Source organism: Alternaria metachromatica, assembly GCF_023757995.1.
Source record: "Alternaria metachromatica strain BMP 0045 chromosome Unknown scaffold_1, whole genome shotgun sequence".
Taxonomy (NCBI): Eukaryota; Fungi; Ascomycota; class Dothideomycetes; order Pleosporales; family Pleosporaceae; genus Alternaria; species Alternaria metachromatica.
The window spans coordinates 2,453,323-2,477,620 of NW_026055492.1; the positions used below are offsets into that span (position 1 = coordinate 2,453,323).

The 24,298-nt window shown below is 51.9% G+C and overlaps 10 protein-coding genes and 2 non-coding genes across 12 annotated transcripts; 6 read left to right on the forward strand and 6 right to left on the reverse strand.

Moving 5' to 3' along the window:
- Window positions 1-172: 172 nt before the first annotated feature.
- J4E83_000789 (uncharacterized protein) lies at window positions 173-3,179 on the forward strand (the record flags this gene model as incomplete). Its single annotated transcript, XM_049327749.1, has 7 exons — window positions 173-371; window positions 479-616; window positions 669-890; window positions 951-1,630; window positions 2,658-2,856; window positions 3,000-3,095; window positions 3,145-3,179. The coding sequence occupies 7 exons, from the start codon at window positions 173-175 to the stop codon at window positions 3,177-3,179; spliced, it is 1,569 nt and encodes a 522-aa protein (XP_049193894.1).
- A 3,643-nt stretch (window positions 3,180-6,822) lies between these two features.
- On the forward strand, window positions 6,823-8,602 carry J4E83_000790 (uncharacterized protein; the record flags this gene model as incomplete). The annotated part of the gene is made up of 4 exons (XM_049327750.1): window positions 6,823-7,076; window positions 7,128-7,702; window positions 7,762-8,208; window positions 8,265-8,602. The coding sequence occupies 4 exons, from the start codon at window positions 6,823-6,825 to the stop codon at window positions 8,600-8,602; spliced, it is 1,614 nt and encodes a 537-aa protein (XP_049193895.1).
- Window positions 8,603-9,456: 854 nt separating this feature from the next.
- On the forward strand, window positions 9,457-10,917 carry J4E83_000791 (uncharacterized protein; the record flags this gene model as incomplete). Its single annotated transcript, XM_049327751.1, has 2 exons — window positions 9,457-9,682; window positions 9,782-10,917. The coding sequence occupies 2 exons, from the start codon at window positions 9,457-9,459 to the stop codon at window positions 10,915-10,917; spliced, it is 1,362 nt and encodes a 453-aa protein (XP_049193896.1).
- Window positions 10,918-11,351: 434 nt separating this feature from the next.
- J4E83_000792 (uncharacterized protein) lies at window positions 11,352-12,425 on the forward strand (the record flags this gene model as incomplete). The annotated part of the gene is made up of 2 exons (XM_049327752.1): window positions 11,352-11,712; window positions 11,785-12,425. 2 exons carry the CDS (start codon window positions 11,352-11,354, stop codon window positions 12,423-12,425), a joined length of 1,002 nt encoding a protein of 333 aa, XP_049193897.1.
- Window positions 12,426-13,626: 1,201 nt separating this feature from the next.
- Window positions 13,627-14,592, forward strand: J4E83_000793 (uncharacterized protein; the record flags this gene model as incomplete). The annotated part of the gene is made up of 1 exon (XM_049327753.1): window positions 13,627-14,592. One exon carries the CDS (start codon window positions 13,627-13,629, stop codon window positions 14,590-14,592), a length of 966 nt encoding a protein of 321 aa, XP_049193898.1.
- A 481-nt stretch (window positions 14,593-15,073) lies between these two features.
- J4E83_000794 (uncharacterized protein) lies at window positions 15,074-16,422 on the reverse strand (the record flags this gene model as incomplete). The annotated part of the gene is made up of 2 exons (XM_049327754.1): window positions 15,074-16,071; window positions 16,416-16,422. 2 exons carry the CDS (start codon window positions 16,420-16,422, stop codon window positions 15,074-15,076), a joined length of 1,005 nt encoding a protein of 334 aa, XP_049193899.1.
- A 331-nt stretch (window positions 16,423-16,753) lies between these two features.
- Window positions 16,754-16,870, reverse strand: J4E83_000795. The gene has a single exon. It is a non-coding gene; the product is annotated as a tRNA-Val (tRNA).
- A 188-nt stretch (window positions 16,871-17,058) lies between these two features.
- Window positions 17,059-17,162, reverse strand: J4E83_000796. The gene has a single exon. It is a non-coding gene; the product is annotated as a tRNA-Glu (tRNA).
- A 1,302-nt stretch (window positions 17,163-18,464) lies between these two features.
- On the forward strand, window positions 18,465-19,739 carry J4E83_000797 (uncharacterized protein; the record flags this gene model as incomplete). The annotated part of the gene is made up of 1 exon (XM_049327755.1): window positions 18,465-19,739. The coding sequence occupies one exon, from the start codon at window positions 18,465-18,467 to the stop codon at window positions 19,737-19,739; it is 1,275 nt and encodes a 424-aa protein (XP_049193900.1).
- Window positions 19,740-20,904: 1,165 nt separating this feature from the next.
- On the reverse strand, window positions 20,905-21,223 carry J4E83_000798 (uncharacterized protein; the record flags this gene model as incomplete). Its single annotated transcript, XM_049327756.1, has 2 exons — window positions 20,905-21,032; window positions 21,079-21,223. 2 exons carry the CDS (start codon window positions 21,221-21,223, stop codon window positions 20,905-20,907), a joined length of 273 nt encoding a protein of 90 aa, XP_049193901.1.
- Window positions 21,224-22,470: 1,247 nt separating this feature from the next.
- Window positions 22,471-23,645, reverse strand: J4E83_000799 (uncharacterized protein; the record flags this gene model as incomplete). Its single annotated transcript, XM_049327757.1, has 2 exons — window positions 22,471-22,799; window positions 23,408-23,645. The coding sequence occupies 2 exons, from the start codon at window positions 23,643-23,645 to the stop codon at window positions 22,471-22,473; spliced, it is 567 nt and encodes a 188-aa protein (XP_049193902.1).
- A 67-nt stretch (window positions 23,646-23,712) lies between these two features.
- On the reverse strand, window positions 23,713-24,105 carry J4E83_000800 (uncharacterized protein; the record flags this gene model as incomplete). Its single annotated transcript, XM_049327758.1, is given in 2 exon segments — window positions 23,713-24,082; window positions 24,101-24,105. 2 exon segments carry the CDS (start codon window positions 24,103-24,105, stop codon window positions 23,713-23,715), a joined length of 375 nt encoding a protein of 124 aa, XP_049193903.1.
- Between the last annotated feature and the right edge of the window lie 193 nt (window positions 24,106-24,298).

Here is a 24,298-nt window from a genome sequence, read left to right on the forward strand (position 1 = left end):
GAACCTCTTGTTGCCGAACCTCAGTCGCCAATTGCTGCGTGCCATTGCCGGACCAGAACAACCGTACTGACCAGTGTACTCAGAATATCTAGACTAGTCCCGCCCACGAGCCCTTTGGCGTTGCGCAACTACCCCGACTCCCACGAAGCCACCGGACTGCCTCTTGCCCGCCATGTCCTACTACAACGACGCGTCGTGGAACACACCCGCTCCCGGCCGCCAGCAGTCATGGGAGCAGCCCCAACCGCCCTCGCGCTCAGGTACCGGCCACATGGGATTCAACGGCGCAGGTGCAGCGATTCACATGGATGTAGGCACAAGCTCCACGGTCAACAGCGAGGTCGCCAATGCCTTTGCCTCGCAGTTTGAGGGTACGTAGTTCCGGCGGTGGGGTCTGTCAGAGCCAATGCGACCCGACATGGCAGTGACAGGCCCCGTCGCAACCATTGGCGAGGCGAGTGCTGACCAGTTACCACAGAGGTCGACCGCGCCATTGAGAACCTCAGCAAGAGCGGCAAGCCCCTCGGCCCCGGCTTCCCTCCCACCCCCATGGGCGCCAACCGCCGCGAGTCGATGCCCATGATGGGAGGCGCGCCCCGCCCATACCCCGACTTCGGTACACACTTCTGCCCACGCATGCCCCTCCACACCACTGACATGTGACACAGAGCAGCAGCGCATGGGCGGCCCCCAGCGCCACCACTCGGTCAGCGAGTACGACGGCTCCCGCTCCCACTCGGCGACCAACGTCCAGGGCTTCTACCAGAACCAGCGCGGCTATGCGCCCCGACCCAACGACGCGGACCAGATGGCACAGGCGAAGCGACGGATGGCGGCTCAGCGTGAGCGTGAGCTGCGCAACTATCATCAGGAGCAGCAATACCACAGAAGTAAGGACTCGGAATCTGGGCAACAATAGGCAGGACAGTTGGTTGACTAGGGTAATACAGACGTTTCAGGCTCAGGCTCCAAGTCGGACCGCTCCATGAGCCCCAATGCCATGAATGAAGATGAGCGCCGCGAACTCATCGCCCGCCAGCACCGTGCTTTGTATGGCGAGACCTCCACCCTGTACAACAGCAACCCCACCTCGAGCCAGGATGTCCGCGTTCAGACTTCTGCTGCCGGCCGTGGCCCCTCTCCGCTCGCCTTTGACCCCTTCGGCATGCAGGCCCAGTCCGGCGAGGGTTCTGTTCAGATGCCTCCCCGCGACAAGGACGTCACTGGTGGTGCTCAGGATGCTCGTGCCAACAGCACCTCTTCGCCATCCGGTACTCAGAACCCCGCGTTCAACCTCTTCGATGCGCAGCAGGCGAACCGCACTTCCAACTCGTCGCCCGGAGGCTCTCCCCCCGTGCCCGGTCAGAAGGCCAACGGCTCTGGCGTCGCCCCCATTGGCACTCGTCCCCAGAACCAGAACCTGCAGCAGCCAGGTGGTGCCGCCCTGGGCAAGCGCGCAAACTCACCGCTGCCGTCGCCTCTCGGCTACAACTCGTACAACGCGAGCGAGCAGAACAACATGACGACATCTGCTTCTATGAACCCTTCTTCTACTGTCACTGACAAGGGCGTTGGTATTTGGAACAACGGACCCTGGAGCAACACCCCCACCCAGGGAGTCCAGGCGTCTGTTTGGGGTTAGAAAACGGAGTTTTGATTAGGGAGATAGGATGCACCTCCGGAGTTACTGCATTTCAGGTGTCTCGGGCATACTGTGTCGGTCTTTCAGATACAACCATGGGTGGAGCCGGTCAATTGGTGGTCGGCGAATATTTCCTGTGGGTTTGGCGGCGCACTTGCAGCATGCTCGCCTACGTTCCACATCTCTGGGTCTGCTGAAGATAATATACCTCTTACGGGCGGTTACATGGGTGTTTGCTAGGCAAGGTTAAGGGTCGGCATCGGTTTACGGGGCTTGCGGGAGTTTGCTTAGGGATGACTTGTTATTACCGGTTGCTAGCTTTCGGATCTGGTCGAGGGCATCTACATCATCGAAAGTGGGCTAGGTCCTACGCTGATGATATTGGGACGCTATCTGGCCTGGTATATCAAACGGTCTAATGGGAAAAGTGGCTTGGGACGAACCATCCTTATGGTGAAAATGCTTTGCGCGATGTCTCCAGTGAATTTCTTCATACCACTGCTGTGTTCATGCACCTGCCTGTTCGGGATAACCGCTGCCGTGGTGAAGGAGCTAACACGTGACCCCTGCTAGCGGCGTTCTAAGCGAGGCAGTCGAGGTCAGGGTTAGCGCGGCGCGGCAACCCCAGCTCCAGAATCGTGGCCTTTGAGAGCCGCCGAGCGACTATCACCAGCTGCTTCCACAACATCTTCCATCACAACCACTCCGTCCATCTCGCCCCGGTTACCGTCAAAAACACACATCATGGTCAGTAACACCTTCCTTGGCGCTAGAGACGGCCATTGGACGCACGAGGACACCTGGCTGTCGTTCCGGAGCATGCGACAGGAGAGCAAGAGCATGAGGACATGTCACAGAGACTATTGGACTGGTGTCGCGTGCTGTCACTTCTCGAGCTGTCTGCTATCCGTTCAGACGTCATGGTTTCTCGATCCACTTTAGAAGCCCCGCGACAATACCCTCACGCACAAGCCAAACCTCAGAACACTAAGATCATTGCTAACATGACCGATAGTCTGCTGCACGCGCTACCTCCCCCGCCACGGGCTCTACCGGCTCAACAACCGCGCGTCCTGCGTCACCAAAGCCCCCAGGTGGCCCCGCGACCGTTATGCGCAGGAAAGCTGCGGCTGACCGCGCCGAGAAGACCGCGAACCTGCGACCAAGCAGCACAAGGGCGGCCGGCGCTGGCGGCAGCTCAAGCACTATGCTGAGTAAGTGCACCCCGACATGGGTAGAGAACGAGAGGAGGAGGACGTGTAGCGGAATGAGCTACTCAGCCATAATAGCAGCGGATTTGGGCTGCGGCGGTTGGCAGAGATGCAGTTGTGGGACTTTGGCTAACATCATTTTCCAGGGCTATACACCGATGAGTCCCCCGGTCTGAAGGTCGACCCCGTCGTGGTCATGACCTTGTCCGTTGTCTTCATCTTCAGCGTTGTCGCTCTTCACGGTATGTACACCGGAACATCCTGGTTCAGTATCAATCTAACAGCTCTCAGTCATCGCCAAGGTCATGCGCCGATTCTCCGCATAAACACATCTTCCCAGACGCACCCTTTACAATATTCGACCGATTCCCCCTACGTTGAGGTTGGCCCTCTACTGCGGCGACCTCAATATTTCTCACAACCTCTATTTGCGATTACCCGTGTTCATTTCCTTATCATCTATTCCCGATCGTTGGGCACAAGCATAGAAAGCATGGGACGAACCGTAAAAGCATTGTATCAGGATATCATCTTGACCGTTGACTTGGCAGGACGATGGAAAGCTCGTATGGTCAGGGACTGCTAGTTTTGCTTGCTGTATTATAGGTCCCCATTGGAATCAGGAGTTTTGACAATGTGTTCTTTTTGAAGTCTGTTGAATCAATTCACTGTGATGGAACCGGCAATAGCTGAAGTCTGGGGATCTAGTAGGGAGACCGTCAATGCAGCTGAGATGCGCGCTTGTTTCCTTCTTTCTCACCATCACAGCACATACTAGGCAATCTCCAACACTTCAAGAATTTCGGACATGTTGCTATTGAGATTCTTCAATCCACAGGGCTTTCTATATCATAATGTCGTATCTGTATTCCTCTTCTTTCCACTGCCAAATTTCCCACAGAACCAACGCAAACTACAGAGGGGTATTTGAAACTCAGTTTGAAGCAAAACATCCGCCCAAACGATCCTGCAAAGAGCCTACACAATACGGCTCGCCCGATCAACTTCGATCTTAAACTCCTTCTTTTTTCCAATAACCAACCTAGTCCCAGACTTAGAACCACTCCCCCCATCCGCAGTAGCTCTATCCATCTCCTCCCTTGTAATACTCAGACTCCTCTCTCCGACCCAAACCTCCGCCTCATGGCCACGGTACATATGCGTAGGACGAAAATGCTCATCCGCCGTCATAAACCCATGAGTATGCCCTGGCGGTGACGCTCTCGTCGGACTACTGCTCTGCATCAATTCAAGACCATGGGAGCCATCTTGCTCTCCCAAGGACTGCTTGCTCGCCCGGCGACTGGGTAACGTATCCATGAGATAGGATTCCGAGATGTTATCCGCCGACCGCCTATGATGGCCATGATGATGGTGGTGACCCATCATCTGCCTCCTCGAAGGCGGCAACATCCCACTTGAGTGCGTTGTAAGCGCGCTCTCCATCCTCGACCTCCCCCCACTCCCACTTCCACTATGCCCTTCTCCATACTGCTTATACGTACTACTCACGTACTCCTTATCAAACGGCTTCAAGAACGGACCCATTCCCGTTATCGTACTCGACATAATCGCGTAGCCCATCTGCCATTGCGTAGCGATTACATAGTCGAAAGTGAAGTTTGACCCGCTGAGTCGTAGGTCCAGGTAGTAGAGTCGGATTCCGGCGATTGCGATCACCGGAAGGCGGGCGGAGAAAGCGAGGATTACGAGGAGTTTGGCGAGAAGGCGCATTTGGAGGGAGTAGATTAGATGGACTGCGGCGAGGAACATTAGGAGTTCGGTTAGGATGTCGAAGGTGCCTATGCTGAGCCATTTTGGCCACTGCGGTGGTGCGTTAGTAGGTGGATGTATTTCTTCGAGGAAAGGAATGCGCCTAGTCGCCTAGGATAGTCGACTTACCCTGTTCGTACAGTTGCCCGCGTCTATATATGTTTGCGCAGGATTGCACGGTATAGCAATCAGGATGACGGATACCAGTGCCCATAGACAGGACAGTGCTACGAGCGACCATGATGCTACGCGATGAGATCCGCCTGGCGATAGCCTTAGGTATAGAGAAAGCACCGATAGCTTCGAGGCGAGTATAACAAAGATATAAATGATCTGCGACGCAAAACCTTCCTGTTGGCTGTTAGACGCGGTTTCCCCAGATGTTCGGCGGTTCACTCGGTCGCGGCTGCCCTGCGGGCCTGCGCGAACGCCAGAAGGAAGCAAGGAGCCGACACCCACGCGCGGATCCAGAGGGTCGCTGAATCGCCAAAACTTAAACACTACTTACATTTCCAAGTTGCTGCAGTTGCGACAACGGTACTCCGACTTGTGAGGCTCCTAGGCCTAGGTTGACGAGATGGAATATGATTCCTGATTGTACCGTGTCGAGCAATGTTGCTATCGCGAGCCACCAATCTGCACACACGCCATCAGCACAATGTCTCAACTCTGAGTACAGACCGAGTCTGGGGCACTTACCATCAGATCGCCACTCCCTCGATTGCAGGCGCAACCATACTCGGATCAGAAAACAGGACCAGACAAAGGCCAAGACAGCTGCACCGGTCACGACAATGAGCCCGCGCTTGTCATCCGCAGATATAACATACGGCGGAGGAATCACCTCTCCAGCCATCGAGCATCAAGGGAAAAAATTGAAGAACAAAGGTACAACAGAGTGGCGGCCATAAGATGACAGGCAGACAGATTCCACGGCAGTTGTCAGAGGGCGACCCTTTGGGTTCTGTACCGCTGCTCCTGCGTCTGACATGTACCTATACCGCCTGTGGTTTGCACACAGCCAGCCCAATGAGAGCTCGCGCGGACGTTATACCGCCCATGTCACTCCCTTCATGTCGTCCTCCCTCACGCTCGTCGCTTATTGATCAGGACCGAATCCGACCCATGTACACGGGTTCACGGGAGATCTTGTTGAAGATGGCTTCTGATGCTAAGCGAGCCATGACCAAGTACTCCTAACGCATAAGGGTCTCTTCGTCCTTGTATGTGCTACAGTGGCTGACGCCAACAAGGCTCGGCGCCCGGCGGAATGACAGCCGCATGCTGCCATACGTTGAAATGACATTCAGGTAGCTAGCGCGAAGAAAGCGGTTTACTGAACGGTGGGACAAGAAATTCTTGTGAAAGTTTACCGTTCCCTCGGGTTTGATGAGCTCGGCTACCAGCATGACTGATTTGAGATTTCCTAGGTAATATCCGTTCGAAGCAGCAATACGGTTACAGAACGCTACAAATCTACAAATCGTACCATGAATTACGAATCATACCATGATCAACATTCGCTAATCTGATGCTCACCCTGGCTCCCTTCAACCTCGTAAGGCTGGAGAAGGTCCAGAACGAATTCTTCCGCTTCCCCTAGAGAGACATTTCCACCTCTCACGAACGTGTCATCTCGGCGGATTATCTTTTCCTACGCAAGCCTGCGGCAGATGCAACTACATGTAATCAATGTACGACTCCTGCAGCGATAGCCTACGGCCCAGCCGCAGCAAACCCCCATATAAGGAAGCGGGCCGCGTGGTGTCGCGCTAGCGGCAGGGATAGTGGCATCTGGGCGGACAGGACGTCAAACCATTCATGGCAAGTCGGAGGGCCACGCACTGTGTACCGCGACGATCTTGTTGGTTGGCATGTGCACCGGAGTGTATCTGCACCATTGGACCCTGGCTCCGCTCGAGAAGAAGAGATGCCGGGTATGTGAAGGGGGTTTGGGTCTAGTGCACCCCACTTCTTCGTGGAAGCGGCAGACAAGGCATTTCGCAGCGGCTGGACGAGCCCATCTCGCCAGCATGCATGTGCACGCCATTTCGTGTGTCCGTGTGGGCAATCCCTTCTTCTTACTTACCATCGCACCGTTCTCGCTTGTTCGTTTGCGTTTGCTGTTCCTGTTTCTTGGGTCTCATTTTTATTGAGGCGCTGCGTTCCTGCATATCTTAAGGCGCGCATCTGGTTATGGCTGCTTACGAGGCTCAGCCGCTTGGCAGTATGGATAAGCAGGCGACGCTGGAGTCGCGGGCGAATGCGTCGCGGTCGTTGGATGGGGATGAGAGCCAGGAGTATCACCAGTCTCTGAGGGGTTTCACGAGGGCTGATCGCGCGGATATGGAGCGCATGGGCAAGGTGCAAGAGCTGAAAAGGAATTATCGGCCGTTGTCTGCGTTGGCGTTCACCGTTATCCTGCAGGGAACTTGGGAAGTGCTTTTGACGTACGTTACCTGGGTACGATGAATGTGGACTAGGAACTGACAATATCGTAGTGCAACATACCAAGGCCTTCTCGATGGAGGTCCAGCAGGTCTTATCTGGAGTTTCGTCTGGACATGGTTCGGCTTCAGCACTGTTATGCTATCGCTAGCTGAGATGGCATCGATGGCACCGACCGCTGGTGGCCAGTACCACTGGGTTTCCGAATTCTCGCCTCCGAGCGTTCAGAAGCCATTCAGCTACTTCATTGGATGGATGTCAACTCTATCATGGCAAGCCGGTACAGCTTCCGGACCTTTCCTCGTCGGCACCCTAATCCAAGCCTCCGTCATCGTCATGTACCCAGAATACGAGCCCACCAGCTGGCACGGAACGCTCATGGTCATTGCCGTGACCTTCTTGGTCTGGGTCCTGAATATCTGGGGCTCAAAGGCTATGCCTATTTTCCAGAACGTCATGTTGGTCGTTCACGTATTCGGTTTCTTGGCCATCATCATCGTCTTCTGGGTTCTGTCGCCACGGGCTACTGCTGAAGTGACTTTCACCCAGTTCAAGAACGGCGGAAACTGGAGTTCAACTGGTTTGGCTCTTATGGTGGGTCAAGTGTCAGCCATCTACGCCTGTATCTGTAAGTCTACATCTCTACCAAGCTTCATCGTTGTAACACAAGCTAACTCCTGATCACAGGCTCCGACTCCGCAGCCCACATGGCCGAGGAGATCAAAGATGCTGGCAAGACCGTTCCCCGCGCTATGATCGGCGCATACCTCATGAACGGCTCTCTCGGAATAGTCTTCCTAATCAGTTACATGTTCATGATCACCGATGTCGACGCCGCACTCGCAGAAGACTACCCGCATATGTGGGTCTTCGCCCAAGCCGTCAACTCCGGTGGTGTCGTAGCCCTCAACGCCATTCCCACGGTGCTCATCTTCGCCGGCACATTGACCTTCAACTTATCGACTTCGCGCCAGACCTGGGCTTTCGCTAGAGACAAGGGTCTCCCATTTAGCAACTGGATCGGCCATGTCGATCCAAAGTTGGAAATTCCAGCGAATGCTGTGACGGTGACTTGTCTTATCACGGTTGCGCTGAGTTTGATTAACATCGGCTCAGATACTGCTTTCAACGCTAGTATGTTTCTTCCTTTCCATCCGCATATTTGTACAATGTCAGCTAACGCACTCCAGTCATCTCCCTCAACGTCGTAGCTCTCATGATAACATACATGTTCTCCATCGGCGCCGTCCTCTACCGCCGCATCCGCCACCCCGAACTCCTCCCCAACTGCCGCTGGTCCCTCGGCAAATGGGGCGTACCCATCAACATCGGTGGCGTTCTCTACTCTTCCCACGCCTTCTTCTGGTGCTTCTGGCCTGAGTCTACGCCTGTACCTTTGGCGTACTTCAACTGGGCTGTTGTTATGTTTGTTGGTGTGGCTGTTCTGAGTGGTATTGACTATGCTATCCGCGGACGCAAGCAGTACAAGGGTCCTGTTGTGCTTGTAGATGGGTTCAAGGGCGAATGACAGATACGTGATATAGAGGTTAGGGGTGAGGATGAAGAAGGAGAGGGCGATGAGCTACTTGGGTTTGATGTTAATAGATCTGACGATGAAGACGAGGATTGAATATAGACTTTTTCTCCACTTAACCTGATCTAATTGGCACGTGCCGCGAACAATCGTGCCCGCGGGCATCCGTAATACGACCTCATTCAGCAAAGCTATCGCAATCAAACCTACCCAGGTATACTAAAGTGACATTTAACGACCAGCTTGAGCCAAGAGTAAGCCTTGGTTTGAGTCGAACGCGTACTGCATTCCTCGTCGACACGAACTCATTGTAACGTTGTGAACCGTGACTGCCACCAGCGGCCTTGGTCTCCGCACTCATGTGCCCACCAGCGGAGGCCTTATGTGGGGATATAGTCGAGAAGCGGTCAAATACGCGACTTTCCGGTAGCTGTAACCGACACCAGGCTGTCATTGAACTCCGTTGAGTAGTCAGGTCCTTGATTGCTCACCTTGGCAAGACACGAAGGATGGGCAGATGCAGTTGGAGTGGGGCATCAGATAAAATTTGCACCGGATAATGCTCGGATCTGATAAGATGCACAACCATCCACCAATCGCAGACCGACCACCACATCCGCGACGATGGTGGATCGCTCGTGTACTTGCGAATAGCTTAGTTGCTGGCGCGACGATAGTTAGCTGATTTCCGATGTCGGTGTGGTGTATGTGTGGTGCGCTGCCGGCATATAGAAGTGGGCGTTCTGCCACCTGCACTTCTAATCTAATCAGATCATCTTTCTCTCATCCCGCCCTGCCAACACTCCTACACCCCCACGACCCCTCCTTTATCAGATCAAATATTCACAATGAGGCTCCAAGGCGTTACTGACACACTGGGCAACCTCAGCCTATCAAATCCCAACCGCGTACTCGTTGTCGGCTGCGCGTATGGAGGCATCTCTACTGTCGTCAACCTCCTAGAACTCTCACAAGGAAAGGCCCGACAGAGTGTCTACCCAGGTCCTGACTTCAAGGGTGCACGGAGTAACAGAGGGGTTGAAATTACTGTCATCGATGAGCGCGATGGTTATTGTGCGTCACTCTACCCCACTAGCCGAGGCTCAGCATCTTCACTGCCCCACCTTGTCACCCTGCGTTAGAGGAAATCTAGCTAATGCTTGTGTCTTGCAGTCCACTCGGTTGGCGCACCGCTCGCCCATGTTACACCAAAGTACACAACCCACATGTGGAAGAGGTATAGCCATCTAAATGAGCTGAAGCACCCAAATCTGCACTTCAAGCATGGAAGTGTGAAGAACATCAACCCTGAAGCCAAGGTTGCAGAGTGGTGCGATCGCAATGGCAAGACCCAACACCAATCATACGACTACCTAGTCATGGCCACTGGCCTGAAGAGACCGTTCCCTGCTGTGCCAAAGTCTGGAAGCTTCGAAGAGTACCAGAGAGATTCAAAGGCTTTCATCGAGAAGATCACTGGTGGTGACCCATCGAAGTGTGAAGGAAGAAAAGTTGTAGTCATCGGCGCTGGTGCCGTCGGTGTCGAATTCGCTGCTGAGATCAAGAGCTACTACCCTGAGATCGACGTCACACTCGTACACTCACGGAGTGAAGTACTGTCGTCAGAGCCACTACCAGCAGACGTTAAGGAGCGTGCAAAGATTCTGCTCGAAGAAGAAGGCGTCAAGCTGGTCTTGGGTAGTCGCGCATCTATCACGGAACAACCGAATGGTCAGTTCACAGTCACACTCGCAAACAACGACACAATCACAGCCGACTTCGTCATTGACTCGACGAAGAAGGGCACACCGACCACTGGTGTCTTACCTACTGAGTGCTTGAACGAGGACAAGGAGATCATGGTCCACCAATCTCTAATGTTCAAGGACAACATTCCGAACGCATCCTCGCACTTCGGCGTCGGCGATGTAATCGCCTGGACCGGTATTAAGCGCGCAGGCAGCGCAACAGTCATGGGTCAAGCGGCTGCACAAAACATCTACTCCGCCATCCTGAACTCAGAACTTGCTCCTTCAACCGAGCAGTACACACAAACAGAGCTGCCAGCATGGGATGCAGTCATTGGTCTCGCAGTTGGCAAGCAATGTCTGACATACGACCCGAAGAACGGCATCAAGTATGGTGTTGAGGTCATGAAGAACTACTTTGGCGATGACCTCGGTTGGTCGGCGAGCTTGAAGTACATGGGTCTGACTGATGTTGTAGAGAGGGCGGATAGCCCGGTGGAGGAAGTGGAGAAGACGAAGATGACCGAGGTGGGCATCAAGCCTGTCAGCGCACAGGCGTGAGTGAATCTAGATGGACAAGAGTCTGCAGGCGTTATAGGTATAGGAGCATGACAGGAGCCATGCATTGTTTATACAATCAAATTAGCATTTCACACACCGTCCTTTCATTATACTTAGCGCTCGTGTTTGGAGATGTTGTGAAATGCAGCCGATGGCGACGAACTCGAATGATTTTGAGAAGCTGGCGACCACAAATGACCTCGGAAGGTATCACAAACACTTGGCGCATATGCAGTCACTGCCACAAAATGCTGCGCGGAGGTTTTCGAAATCATCCGGTCGTTATTGCCGTGCGCAATTCGTCCACGAGGCGCAGCCAGGTAACTGCGCCTGCGTATTCAAGCACTCTCGACCCTTGCACAGTGCGCATCCACCATATCAACCCACGCAATCCAAATCCACAGTCCTCACAAACAACCATCGCAGACGGCAACATGGTGCACCTTACCAAGATCAAGGAAAGTAATGCGCACATCGACAAAGAGACAGCGCCCCGGATCGCAGTGTTTGTGGGTGGAACGTCAGGCATAGGAAAGATCACGCTGGGAGCGATCACAAAGCTGGGAACAAACTTCAAAGCCTACGTCGTTGGAAGAAAAGAGAGCAAAGCAGCGTCCCAACCTTTCATCGAAGAGCTACATACGGCGAACCCGAATGCGAGTATCATATGGGTGGAAGGTCAGGTCACGCTGCTGTCTGAGGTAAAGCGGATATGCGACTACATCAAGAAGCTCGAAACTAGCATCGATCTTCTCTTCCTAACTACCGGATACGTACCATTTTTCGGGCGAGAAAGTAAGTTCATTCTACCTTAATTCTGTCAAACTGCGCTTCATCAAAAACTTACATGACCAGCTACATCCGAAGGCCTAGACATCAGCCAGGTACTAGAATTCTACGCGCGATTCTGCTTTACACAGAACCTCCTTCCCCTCCTCCGCGCATCGGATCGCGCACGCGTAATAAGCGTACGCGCGGGCGGAATGGAAACCGACTGGTTCTTCAAACCAGATGATTTACTACTCGAAGCGCCAGGCGCCTTCGGAGGCATGACTACGATGATACATATGATCAACATGGCCACACTCTCACTCGAACGCCTCGCGGCAATGCCAGAGAACAAGAACATCGTCTTTATACATGCGGCTCCAGGGAGTGTGCGAACTGGAAACCTGTTTCGTGGATTCAAGGAAGGGTCTTGGGGCTCGTGGGCGGCTTGGATGTTCATGGATCCGGTTATTAGGCTTATGACGTATAGGGAAGAGGAAGCCGGTGAGAGGTATTTGTACCAAATTACCAGTGCGGCTTTTGGAGGGAAAGGTGTGCCCTTGAGAGAAGGTATTGAGGAGGGGAAGAACACGGTAGGACAGAAAGACGGAGGCTTGTTCCTGATATGGCATACTTGTGAGACGACGCTGAACGAGAAGCCGCTGGCGAGACTGAGGGCGAGCGGCGCCCAGGACAAGGTTTGGGCCAAAACACAGGAAATTGTTGGGCCATATGCTTAGCCCTTTTTGTGTTTTACGTACGGTTTACTCGCTTCGGTCTATTGGAGCTGCTGATCAGGTCGTTGGCCAGTACCTGGGGGAGCCATAACGATGGATTCTTGAGGGGACGCCATAGTAACGGCTGAAAAGCAGAACGGTTGGGACTGGTAAAGTTTCCGGGGAGCTGGGAGTGATCCGGGTGTCATGGACGCGCTGGGATAATCACAGACAAACAATAGGCAACGTTGGAGCTACCATTGTGACACAGGAATTCCAGAGTTTGAGAACCCAAGTGACTGGTTCAGCAGGATGTCAAGGCATCCCTAGCGATCGCGAACGACTGGGTAAGCGAAGGCCAGATATGGGGGAGATGAGAGACGTGGCTCAAAATAGGGAGCGCTAAAGGAGTGGAGCCCGCTATACCACATCCCGAACCCGTTTCGCTGCACGTTGACTGACGTGCAGCATGCACAATGCAGCCCAAGATAACTCACCTTATCGCAAGTCATCTCATCTCCATCACGAACGTCTGACAATGATGCCACTGCCCCTTCAGCACCATTTGCGCAGTGTTTGTGGCCATCGTTCTCATCCGGAAGGTGTTTGCCGCGCCGTCCTTCGTCCCCGTTCCAATTTCCCGCACAGCCCGGTTCTCCGGAAAAGGGGCCACTGTGGCTCGTAACGTTACTGCCCCTAACGGTCATCGCAATGTACACCATTTCACCATGAAACGATTTTGTTTTCAGCTGTCAGATGGGCCTCCAAGCTGATTCAAGTCGAGAAACATCGCTGAGGTCACGTTGGGCGCGCATGGCAGGAGTCGCGTCCAGCATTCTCAATCGATAACGTCGAAAACAACAACCGTGGGACCCGCTTGCCACCCGCATTCCGAGATGCTCTCAGGCGTTCTAGAAGCGGCCGCTAGCTCATTTACGCAGAATTTGGATGTGAACGCCTGTTCGCATGCTGGCCGATGCGGCATGGGGGCGTGTCATGGTTGCACAACTAGGCACCAGAATAATCCGTATCCCCATCCCGAGGTCCCCAGTAATGTTTCCATCTCTCTACGCATCTTGTTTACTTCTCCCAGTTCGCATAGTCTTGACGCGCGCTGTCATTGTGTATTTGTAGTACCTCTTAATCGTAATCGCGCGTTTAGCACTTTGTATTCTATCAGCAGTATAGTCGGCCCGAGTTATACCACCCCAGATCCGAACACGCGATGTTTCCCAGTGTAAAGGATAGAGCACGGCAGCTTTTTGGAGAGGCTGCGGTTCCTGACGCTGCTCCTCCGCCTCCGGTTGCGACGGGAAGGAGAGGCGCGCCACTCAAGGCTTCTGCTGCGACTAAGGCGGCCCCAGAACCAAAGACGCCCGCGAAAAGTTCCAGGTCAAAGAAAGATGCGCCAGTGGTCGAGGAAACACCAAAAGCCATAGGCGCATGGCCAAGTCCTTTCGATTCCTTCAAGGCGAGAACTTCGCCACCAGAAAAGCCCACACCTCCAACGCCGTCGAAGTCGAAGTCCTCCAAGACAGCAACCGCATCAAAACCCTCCGCGCCGTCAAAAACCAGCACACCTTCCGCATCAAAACCAGAGAAGTCTTCAAAGACCGAAAAGTCGGAAAAGTCAAAATCTGAAAAGGCCGAGAAGTCGTCCAAATCGGAGAAGAAGTCAAGTTCGCGACCGAAAACTCCCCCAACACCCAAAGCCGCCGCGCCGCCAAAGAAAGCCCCAGAACCCAAGGTCTCTACCCCGTCACGCAAGAAGACCGAATCGAAACCCGCGTCCAAACCTAAAGAACCCTCGCGCCCTAAGCTCGATGCTCGCACCTCCTCGTCGCGACCAAAGATGGAGCGAACTTCCTCTTCCTCTTCCCTCGAAGACGACGAATACAGCGATCTACGCGCCGCCTGCCTGCGCGAAGCATCCAACGTGACGGGTCTCAAAGGCAAGAACCTAGCGATATCGCTGCGTCAGCGCTCTTCTGGCGGCTGGTACGCGGCGCTGAAAGATGTCGGTGCGGACAAATACCTGAAAATGTGGATGAATCGGGATAAGACTTTCAAAACGCAAGATGAGGCGCTAGAAGCCTATCTGGTGTTTGTCAAGAAGATGAACACCGATATGAAACTCTTTGGACCGATGAGTCCGAAACTTGGATCTGGGAAGAGCAAGGGCTTCTTCTAGATGTGCGACGAAGAGAGGAGCTGCACGCGTTGATTTCACCGACCGACGCGACTGAGACGTGTTTTACGAGAACATGTCATTTGTAACATATGTAACACCACCACCACTACGGGATCCGGGATCATTCTTTCCAGCGAGGCGTTCTTTTTTGGATCAATTCACGAGCCCCCGGTTGGTTCGCAACCCTGTTGTAATACGCTGTAACATTATGTACGATATGTAGGACTACGCGCCTTTTTGGATTTTGTATTATGGATTATGGACTCTGGATCTATGGCGTTACGGCACGCTACGACGAACTGGACGATCTTGCGCGGCGACGTACTGGGCCGGTTGGATTCATTCGGTTCGCTATATACCCCACTCAAGATCTTGCTCTTCATCTATCTCACAAATACGGCTTTGTTCGTTGACCGAACGAACGTATCGCCGTTTACATATGTTTGTAATACATAATACTTCTACCTTGGTATCAGATCAGTTATACCATGCTATTAAATTCGGATGTCCATTCTATCCAGGTCCGGCGGCCAGGCTGATCTCTCTTTCTCTTCTCCATTTCTTCGTCTGAGTCGACATAAGGGTAGAGATGGCGGACGCCGTCTGCATCTCCGTCACTGACTTTCCATCGCACGTCGATGATTTCTAGGTCTTCTTTTGTGACTGGGTTTGGTGGATCGAAGCCGATGCCGCGGTGTTTCCAGAATGCTAATGGGACTTGCAGGACGTCGTCTGTATTCGCGCCATCGTTTGCGAATTCCGAAGAGGTATACAACATGATAGACTCATCGTCAAACTCTATGTCACTGTTGATGTACAATGGTAACTCAATCCCTCCCTCGCGGAGAGGCGCGATGTGGTCAATCGTATCGTAGTCTTGGACAGCGGGGAAGTCGTATTGGAGAGCTAGACGGTAGTCGGCGCAGACTTGTTCCATGGTATGTTCTTTCGCCGCATCAACTTTCGCTTTCGCAGCGGCGTAACCCCGCAGTTTGGAACAGTCGAAGTGGACGTAGTCGTTGCGGTCTTCGCGTTGGTGCTCGTGCCAGAATCCGAATAGGTGGCCTAGTTCGTGGGCGACGGTTGTGATCCAGTAATCTGGTGGGTACTTTTGCTTGAAGGTGAGACCGAGATGGATGCCGTGTCGCCCTTGCTCGTCACTCCAGTCTTTTGGTATGTATCCCGTGACCGAAGAAGCCTGAGTCTCAGTATCTTTGGACTCCGCGATAACGGCAATGTCGTTTTTGACGTGCTTGTTCCAGACCCAAGGGTCGTCATCCTTTTCGCGTTTGTTGTAGCAGTACGGCCACACGCCTTCCTTGACTCTGTACTCCCTGAACTGAAGTATGTGACCGCTTGGGCAACCGGGTTCACCGATCTTGTCCACCCAAAGTTTCCAGGCTGCGTCGATATCGTCCTTGAAGTTATTGCGGGCGCTCTCGTCTTCGAAACAGTATCGGACCAGTCCGTCGGGCCACACTGTACGAGGTTGTCCGGTCTAGCTGAACGGTCAGTTGGACGTCATGCGTTGGAGCGTAGAGATGAGCATACCATAGTTACGATCTCAGTCCATCTGCGATCTAGTGAAGACTCGTCTCTAGATACGAGTAGGCTAGAGATCATCTGTGATGTTGTGTGGGTATCGTTGGCTACATATTTGAAGCTGTTAAGAGGCGGCGGACAAGCGGTGACGAATGCTAGAAAGAGAGAAAGGGTTGGCAACATCATGGCGGTTTCGGTGGGGTTATGCATGGGTTGCTCCTCGAAAACTTGAAAGCTTATACTAGAACACGCAATCTCCCCTTTCGAGAAAAAGCGCAGACCTTCCATAGTACGAGGAAGTGGCGTTGAATCAAGTGAAAGCTTGGATGCTGAGGCGCTTTTTCCCAATATAAGGCCTTGCCTTCTAGTGAAAAGCGAGCTCGGTATGCTCGCGTCCACCAACGTCTACCTCTTAACAAAACATTAGCCTACCCCAGCACACATAGCTGCGGGAACTTGAAGTAGTTTGGTTGATCCTTTGTTTTGTTTGACGAGATAGCTAAAGTACAGCAGTCTCTAGTCCTCAGACTAGCTAGGACTATGTGTCGACCAAGAAGCACAAATCCAGAACGAGATGACAACTATGAAGACAAAAACAATACAAGCAGCAAAATGCAATTGGATACAGCGAGACTCGAACCCGCATCTCCTTCCGCTGTGCTAGACGTTACCGTCTAGTCCAGCGTCACTCTCACTTTCGTAAGAGTGGGCGCCTTTGCCATTAGACCATGTACCCTTTGACTGAAATTTAACACGGATAATACCTCTTAAATACCGCGAAGATGTCCTTAATCGCGATGTACAGTCCTCGTGGTGCTTCTTTGTCGCATTCGTCATGGCGGTTCTTTGTTGTCCCTCGCCAGACATCTCTAAGTCCATCTCCAATAGACCAGCCAAAGAACGATACAAAAAGCAAAAGGTGATTGGATACAGCGAGACTCGAACCCGCATCTCCATGAATCGTCGAGCTCATTAGCCCGACGACACCCTCGAAAGAGTGGGCGTCTTGGCCATTAGACTACATACCCTTTGATTAGAGTTCAGTGCCAACAAAACCTCTTATACAGCCCTCAAACACTCTCCATTTGATATGTGCAATCGCGATAGAGCCTATCCTTAGCAACACATCAGAGCTGTTTCTTCCTTTTCATCCCACAAACATTCCCAACTTCATTTCCGATAGAGCAGTCCAAAACCACCACTAACACCACCAGGGAAACCTGTTATCACGACCGCGCCACGTCAGGTGGTCGATAAGATATCCCCCGCAATCAGTACTATCCATGAAGCTCTTGGTCATGACCTCTCGCCAGTCAAAGGACAGGATCTTATCCTCCAAGTCGAGCCCAAAGGTGAGAACCCCCACGTTACTATCCGCAGGGCTAGCAGTGACGCCATCCAAAAGTCTGACAAAGATCGCACGGTCGTGATCTGGCCCTTTCAATTTCGCCAGCACTTCAAACCCCTTGTTTGTCCATCCCCTTTGTAGTTTGTCGACGTAGAGACACATTCGCTGCGTGTCAACGTACTGAATGAATGGCCGGTCGGTACGGCTCATATCGAAGTAAACAAGGGTTTTGTCTGGGGAGTATCCTTTGAAAGTACCGCGACTGCAGGATATGGTCGATTTGTTTTTTCTCTGATATTCGAGGGATACCGTGAGGAAGTTTGGAAGGAAGACAGTGCTGGTGTATATTTCGACGGCAGCCTTCAGATTGCTGGAGACATGACGGCAAGCAAGCCAGAGGTGTTCAGGATCTTCGGAATATGCGAAGACCATGGCCCATATCTCCGTGGGTAAGTCGCTCATCGTGAGTATGGGGTCTGGTAGTAACTGGATGTGAGAATTGTGGTGATGATTTTGTTGAAGAGGGAAAGAAGTCTTGGCAAGAGCAAAGGAATGTATGTCTCTGAGTTTTCAGTTTCTTATGTTGGTATTATTTGCTTGGAAATGGCTGATAAGCGCGGCGTTGTGCGCGGTCGTAGTACCATGGTTGCGATAGAGTACATCGGGCAGTCGGTACGCTAGCAGGATGAATTTCGACGAATCTGATGCGACACTAAACATTCGTCTAAACGGTGGTTGGGGTCAGGACCTCGGGAGCATGACCCGTCATGCTACAGCCGTCACCACGCAGCGCAGCTGGTGATTACATAAGCAGACCCTTCACTAGCGCGTAAGCTCGCCCGGGCGATCTATTGCTTGTACAACCACTGTTGCGACCGCTAACAAAAGCCAACCCTCCTCCAATCGCTTCCGCATACGAATTATATCGCGCTCGAAGCCCTATCTCTTACAGCGCCGCGACTACCTCCAGTATCTTCCTAATATGCCGGCCGCCGCGCTACCATCGCATGCGCCGCCGCAGATTCCAGGCTTCCAGATCCCGAATGACGAGGCGCATTCACTCAAACAATCTGTCGCCGAACTCCTCGAACGCGATAACCCGCGATTTCCCGGCGCGCAACCCGTATCGTTCTCGCGCGAACACGTCGCCGAGCTCCAGCGCAATGAATACTACATGTGCGAGAAGACGGACGGCTTGCGCTGCCTGCTCTACTTGCACTGGCAAGAGGGACCGACAGGAGCTTTCGAGCCTGTGACTTTCCTGATCGACAGGAAGAACAACTACTACAACGTCCAGCCTCCATTTCGCATACGTCACTACCAGCACCTGAACGAAGCCGAGCCATTCTTATTCGGAACTCTCCTGGACGGCGAGTTGGTCCATGACCAATATCCAAACGAGCCTGCGCCACGTCTCAACTTCTATGTCTTCGATTGCTTGGCGGTGGATAACACAAATGTGACGCAAAGGACACTGGACAAGCGGTTGGGCCGGCTGCATGAATGGGTCATCAAGCCGTACGAAGCCGGCTTGACTAGGACATTTGGCAAGAACATTACACCAGACGACCTGAAGCCGTTTGCACTCAAAGGAAAGAAGACCTACCCTGCATACAAGCTCGAGGACATGTTCAGCAGCATCCTCCCCAACCTCCGACACGGCAACGACGGCCTGATCTTCACCTGCGTATCCACACCCTACCAGTTCGGTACCGACAGACACATCCTCAAGTGGAAGCCACCACACGAGAACACCATCGACTTCAAGCTCCGCCTCGGCGACTTTCCGCTCATAGACCCACAAGACGGCGAAGACGGCCTCATCCCCGACTACGACGCCATGCCCACCCCCCTCCAACTGCTCGTGCAGCACAACGCGAACCACTACGAAGTCTTCGCCACCCTCTCCGTCACCCCCGCCGAATGGGAGACGCTCAAATCCCTGAACCAACGCCTCGACGGCCGTATCATAGAATGTTACCGCACAGAAGGTGGACAGTGGAAATACAAGGCTGAGGCGGACGGCACGCCGCGCTGGCGCGATGACAAGAAGGATGCCAATCATATCAGCACTGTTAGGAGCGTGCTGGCTAGTATTGAAGCTCCGGTCACCGAGATGGACCTTTTGGCTAATGCCGAAAATATCAAGCGGGAAACGTACCGGCTACAGGGCAAGCTGGACCAATACCGCCCGCCCCAGGACGGTGAACGCGAGGCCAAAAAGCGGAAATTCAGCGACGGTCTCAACGGTCACTGAGCGTTTGGGTTTCGACGCGATGAGGACCTCGAGGGCGTGCTATCAGCAATGTTTTGCCATGTTTAAGATGTTTAAGATGTAACTGTATTCGTCAGGGAGTTACGGCGCGTTTACACACTATATGATACCCACGCTCAGTTTATATGGGGCGGCCAAAATTGAAGTTTTGTTGTTCCCAGTACGGTACTTTTCTACTGTCTAACTCTCACATCTGTCTTGCGTGTAGTATCTGTAGCATGTGCTTATGATTCAGAGACAGATGGAGAGCTTTAAACTATCTGAACGAATAGCTGACATCAGTACCCTTCGGTCTCCTTCTCCACAATGATTTGCAATGAGCCTCCTCTCTCCTCATTCTCTTCCCAAGAACACACCCTCTCTTTATGAATTCCAACGCGCCTCTTCCCCAACCTGTCAGTTTCCCATAAACACATCCAGAACATGCTGCAACGGAGTTTTGTCTTTTTTGGCCTGTACCAAAGCTTTGTACACTACCCTTTCCGTCAGCAACCCATGTGCATCCTTGTTCTCGTTGGAAATACATACAGGGCATAGTGACCCACTCACCATCTTTCCCGTACACAATGTTATCCTGTCCTAAAACAAGCTCGTTCTTGCCATTCTTGCCTATCTCTATTATCTTTTTGTAATATCCAATAATCGGCTTGATCCACTCGTCGTCGAGCACTCGGTTTGCGGGCACTGGCCTCGCTTTCCAACCGTCGACTTTAGAGTCTTCGATGGTTAGATAAACATCTCGGGAAGTGGTATGAGCGGTGCTGCCGGGATGCTCGATCTCGTATACCTCCGTCATTGTATGGGGAAAGTTGTTGAGCTTGTTTGAGAGATTTCGAGGAACGCGGTGAGTGTGATAAGGTGGAGAAGGTTGACGTGGTTATAGTGGCAAAAGTATGAATGTGGATTTGCAGTGTTGATCGAAAAGAGGAAGATACTCATACACGTGGTAGTTACAGTCATTCGCAGTCATGCTGCTATGACTACATGCAAAGTCACGATAGTCACACAAAGAGTCAACCTCGTGGCCGTGCGACAAAGCGAATGAGTAACTAGTACACTCGATTTGAGGTCCAATGCCGAGAATGTATACACAGTCAGTACAGTTCTTGCGCTCTTGTACTGTCATTCGCCATCGTAAGCTAGCTAATCAGTCCTCGAGCTCTTCGGCTTTCTCCATCCCGTCTCGCTTGGCTTTTTCGGATGCAGTTTTCTCTGCAGCTTCGATCGCGCGAACTTTTGCCAGACTGTCTCGGAAGGCGGCATCTACTATGTCGGCTATCAGCATCTTCAACGGATTCTAAACACTATTAGAATAACTTACGGTCTCTTGTCGCCCAGACTTCTAGCCCAACGTCATCGTAGTTTCGCGGCTCTTCGCCGTTCTCAATTCTTTCTTTTCTGTCCGCCTCGATTTCTTCCTTCGTTCTCACTTTGCAGTATGCAATTTTCCCATCTTGTTCTTTCATCCACTCGATTTGTTTCTCAGTCGGAGGAGGGTCAGCATCGGGCCAAGGCCTGTAATTCCACATTTCAACGCCTTTCAGCTTTTTCCGGATCCTCGGAAGGTCTTGCATGATCCACGAATTATTCGTATAGCCAGTTGGGGACTGCCCAATCTCATATTTTCCATCAACTTTCTTGGAAAAGAGTACTGTGTTGACGATACTCATGTTCATGGATGAGAGGACTGTTGCGGTAGATGTGTAAGCCAAAGAGAATGAAGTAGATGACTTCGTGGTGTGAAATGGGAAACAGTGATTGACCAGGCTGCAAAGTGCCTCACTTTATAGTCTCGCACAGTGTCATTGTGTGACATAGAGCAAATGACTCAACATCTGACTGTTTCTCGTGAATACATGACTACTTCCTAAACGAGTACTCATGCTACACTTGTTGTCACTCAGAGCTCGTGGCTTCGCTATCTCGCCCGCACGTACGATTCCAGAATGAATGCTACTATGCACTGATCTCATCAGAGTGGGCAACATAACTCATAAGAACGACGAAGCGTTGGTGGTCATGATAATCGCACCACGTTTGCATGTGGAGCGAGGCGTGAAGACTGATAAACAAACAGTATATCCTCATTCAGGTGTCTAGGTATTTTCAATGCCTTTCTCTGATAGCACAGGCTTCGTTCTGATGTTCTGTCGCATCTTAATTCGATTCATTTGGTGATACCAGAGATCTCTCTGCGACCATTGTCATACGTCTACTGCTTTTGAAGTGCCCTCAACACCGTCCGCCTTCTTCTCCATCTCCTTGCAGATCAAGGCGGCAGCTACTCCACATACGGCAAACACTGGACTGTTGTTTAGCATAACTTCTACGACACGCTTCAAATCACCACAAGGAAAACTTACAGCCATTTGTAATCCATCCATCGTGAACAAGCACCCCATTCTCGTCTTCTGCCCAGAGGCGCCCACATCCTCCATCACTCTTTTGGTAGTTCTTGAGTCTCTTCTCGTTCGCAACGAGATTTACCTCGCATTTGCCGAACCTTGAATACGATGACCCAGGTAACGTCAAAATATATTCAATACCCTTGGCAACGCGGTGGCTGCTTGTGTAGCCGGTTCTCTTGTCGGTAGGCACGCAGGGTATGGGTTTGCTGTAATATGTAATTTCGTAAATCTTGTAAATTTTGATGCTGTTGAGTTCTGCCATCACTAAACACGATTAGTCATATGACATGATGTGGGTGTCTGGTTTACATACATCCAGCAGTAGCCCACCGACCGTAACCATCGGACTTCCACTCCCCACGAACGATGTCTACGATATCTCCATCTTTTTCTTTGCGTTTGTTCCTCTTTTCAGCCTTACCCCTTGTGAGAAAGCCTACATGTGCAACTTTCCATGCTCTAAAGTCTGGGCAGTTGACGAGCTGCTCGAGGAGTGTTATGAAGGGTATGTGGTTTGTGATGCCGACTCCTATGTTCTCGTTGGGGATGCTGCTTTCCTTGGAAGATGTCTTTGGATAGGTTATGGAGTAGACGTGCGACTTTATCTTTGTAGATAAAGGTGACATGATAGACGCTGTGTGGTGCAGTGAAGCGTTGCGTTGCGTAAAGGTTTGGTGATGATATGTGTCACTCTTGAATACAACGAAGTTTTGTGTGAGTCGAATGACTCTGGATTCGCTGTATCATCATGCGAGTCAATAATGAGTGACGGGAACTTTCGCAGGATGAATCGTTAATGACATCGAGCCCAAATTCACTTGCCTTTCTCTTGGTTTATTCCTGCTTCGTTCAACACTTTCCTCTTCAGCCATTGCGTCTAGGTATTTAATGTCGAATCTTAGTGAGTAATTATGAACAAGTTGGTGAGACCTCAATCAATGCCGCCAACTTTATTACTATGTTCCATCGTATAGACGTCTGTAATCCCCAGACAAAAAGGCTCATTAACCGGAATACAAGCTCGAAACAGAAGCTCCAGTCACCACTCTCGTACCCATCATATGCTATCCGCCACAACCCTCGATAGCTCTAGCTTCGTCTGACACTTTTCGTCTACGCCTGTCTTCTTGGGATTTCTCTTGAGCCAGAAACTTAAGGTAGTCAAGGTACTTGTCTTGCACTAGACAATCGTTTAGCGTCGCCATCCTAGCATACCTTTTCTGTCCTAAAGGAGCGACTTACAGCCTTTCGTGATCCATCCATTGTCCCCAGTATTCCTGTGCGCAAGATCTTCGTCGATAGGCACAGCTCCTCCATTCTTTTCTTTAGCTTCTTTGATATCCTTTTCGTTTCGAGCGATAATGTATCCGTGAGCCACAAAATAATAGGGCGATGACGTCAATATCTTACCGAATGTGTCGAACATGTGGAACTCATTGGTGTAGCCCCAAATTTGTCTGGTGGCGGACTTCTTTGTCATGGTACCATAGCATGTCCTATAAGATATACAACTTCTAAGTCTTTCCAGAACTAGATAGTGCATTAGTTTACAAGTTCTTACGCGACTCTGCGTACGTCGACGTACCTCCATACGTAGCCCATCGTCCATTCCCGTCTGAGTCCCATTCTCGGCCCTTTGGAATTTCCACAGGATCTCCATCATCGATCCTGTACCTTGCCTCAGCCTCCTTGTATGTGATCCTGCCGGCATTTATAACCTCCCATCCTGGGACGTCCGCGCGCTTCAGATCTTCGAGGACCCATGTTTTGAGGGATGGTAGGTTCGTGAGGGCGTTGATCTTCTTCTCATCAGGCACGTTGCCTTCTTTGGGAAGCTTCTCGGGATAAATTATCACCCAGAGCTCTGGGTCGATCGGCTCGGTCGGCGCGGAGCCTTTTGAGCGGGTGAAAAAGTGGCTGGAGGATATTTTGAACTTCATGACAATATCTGACCGAAGTTTTGGTATTGTGAAGGATGTGAGAAGTTGCGAGAGCAGATACTTAGGATCATAAATACCTGCGCAATGACTGCTACGAGGACTACACCACGTACGAGTGTGCAGTGTACCAGTCACGGCCCAATCACATATCAACTGCGGAATCCGTACGTGCGCAGGTAAGAGTCAGAATGTT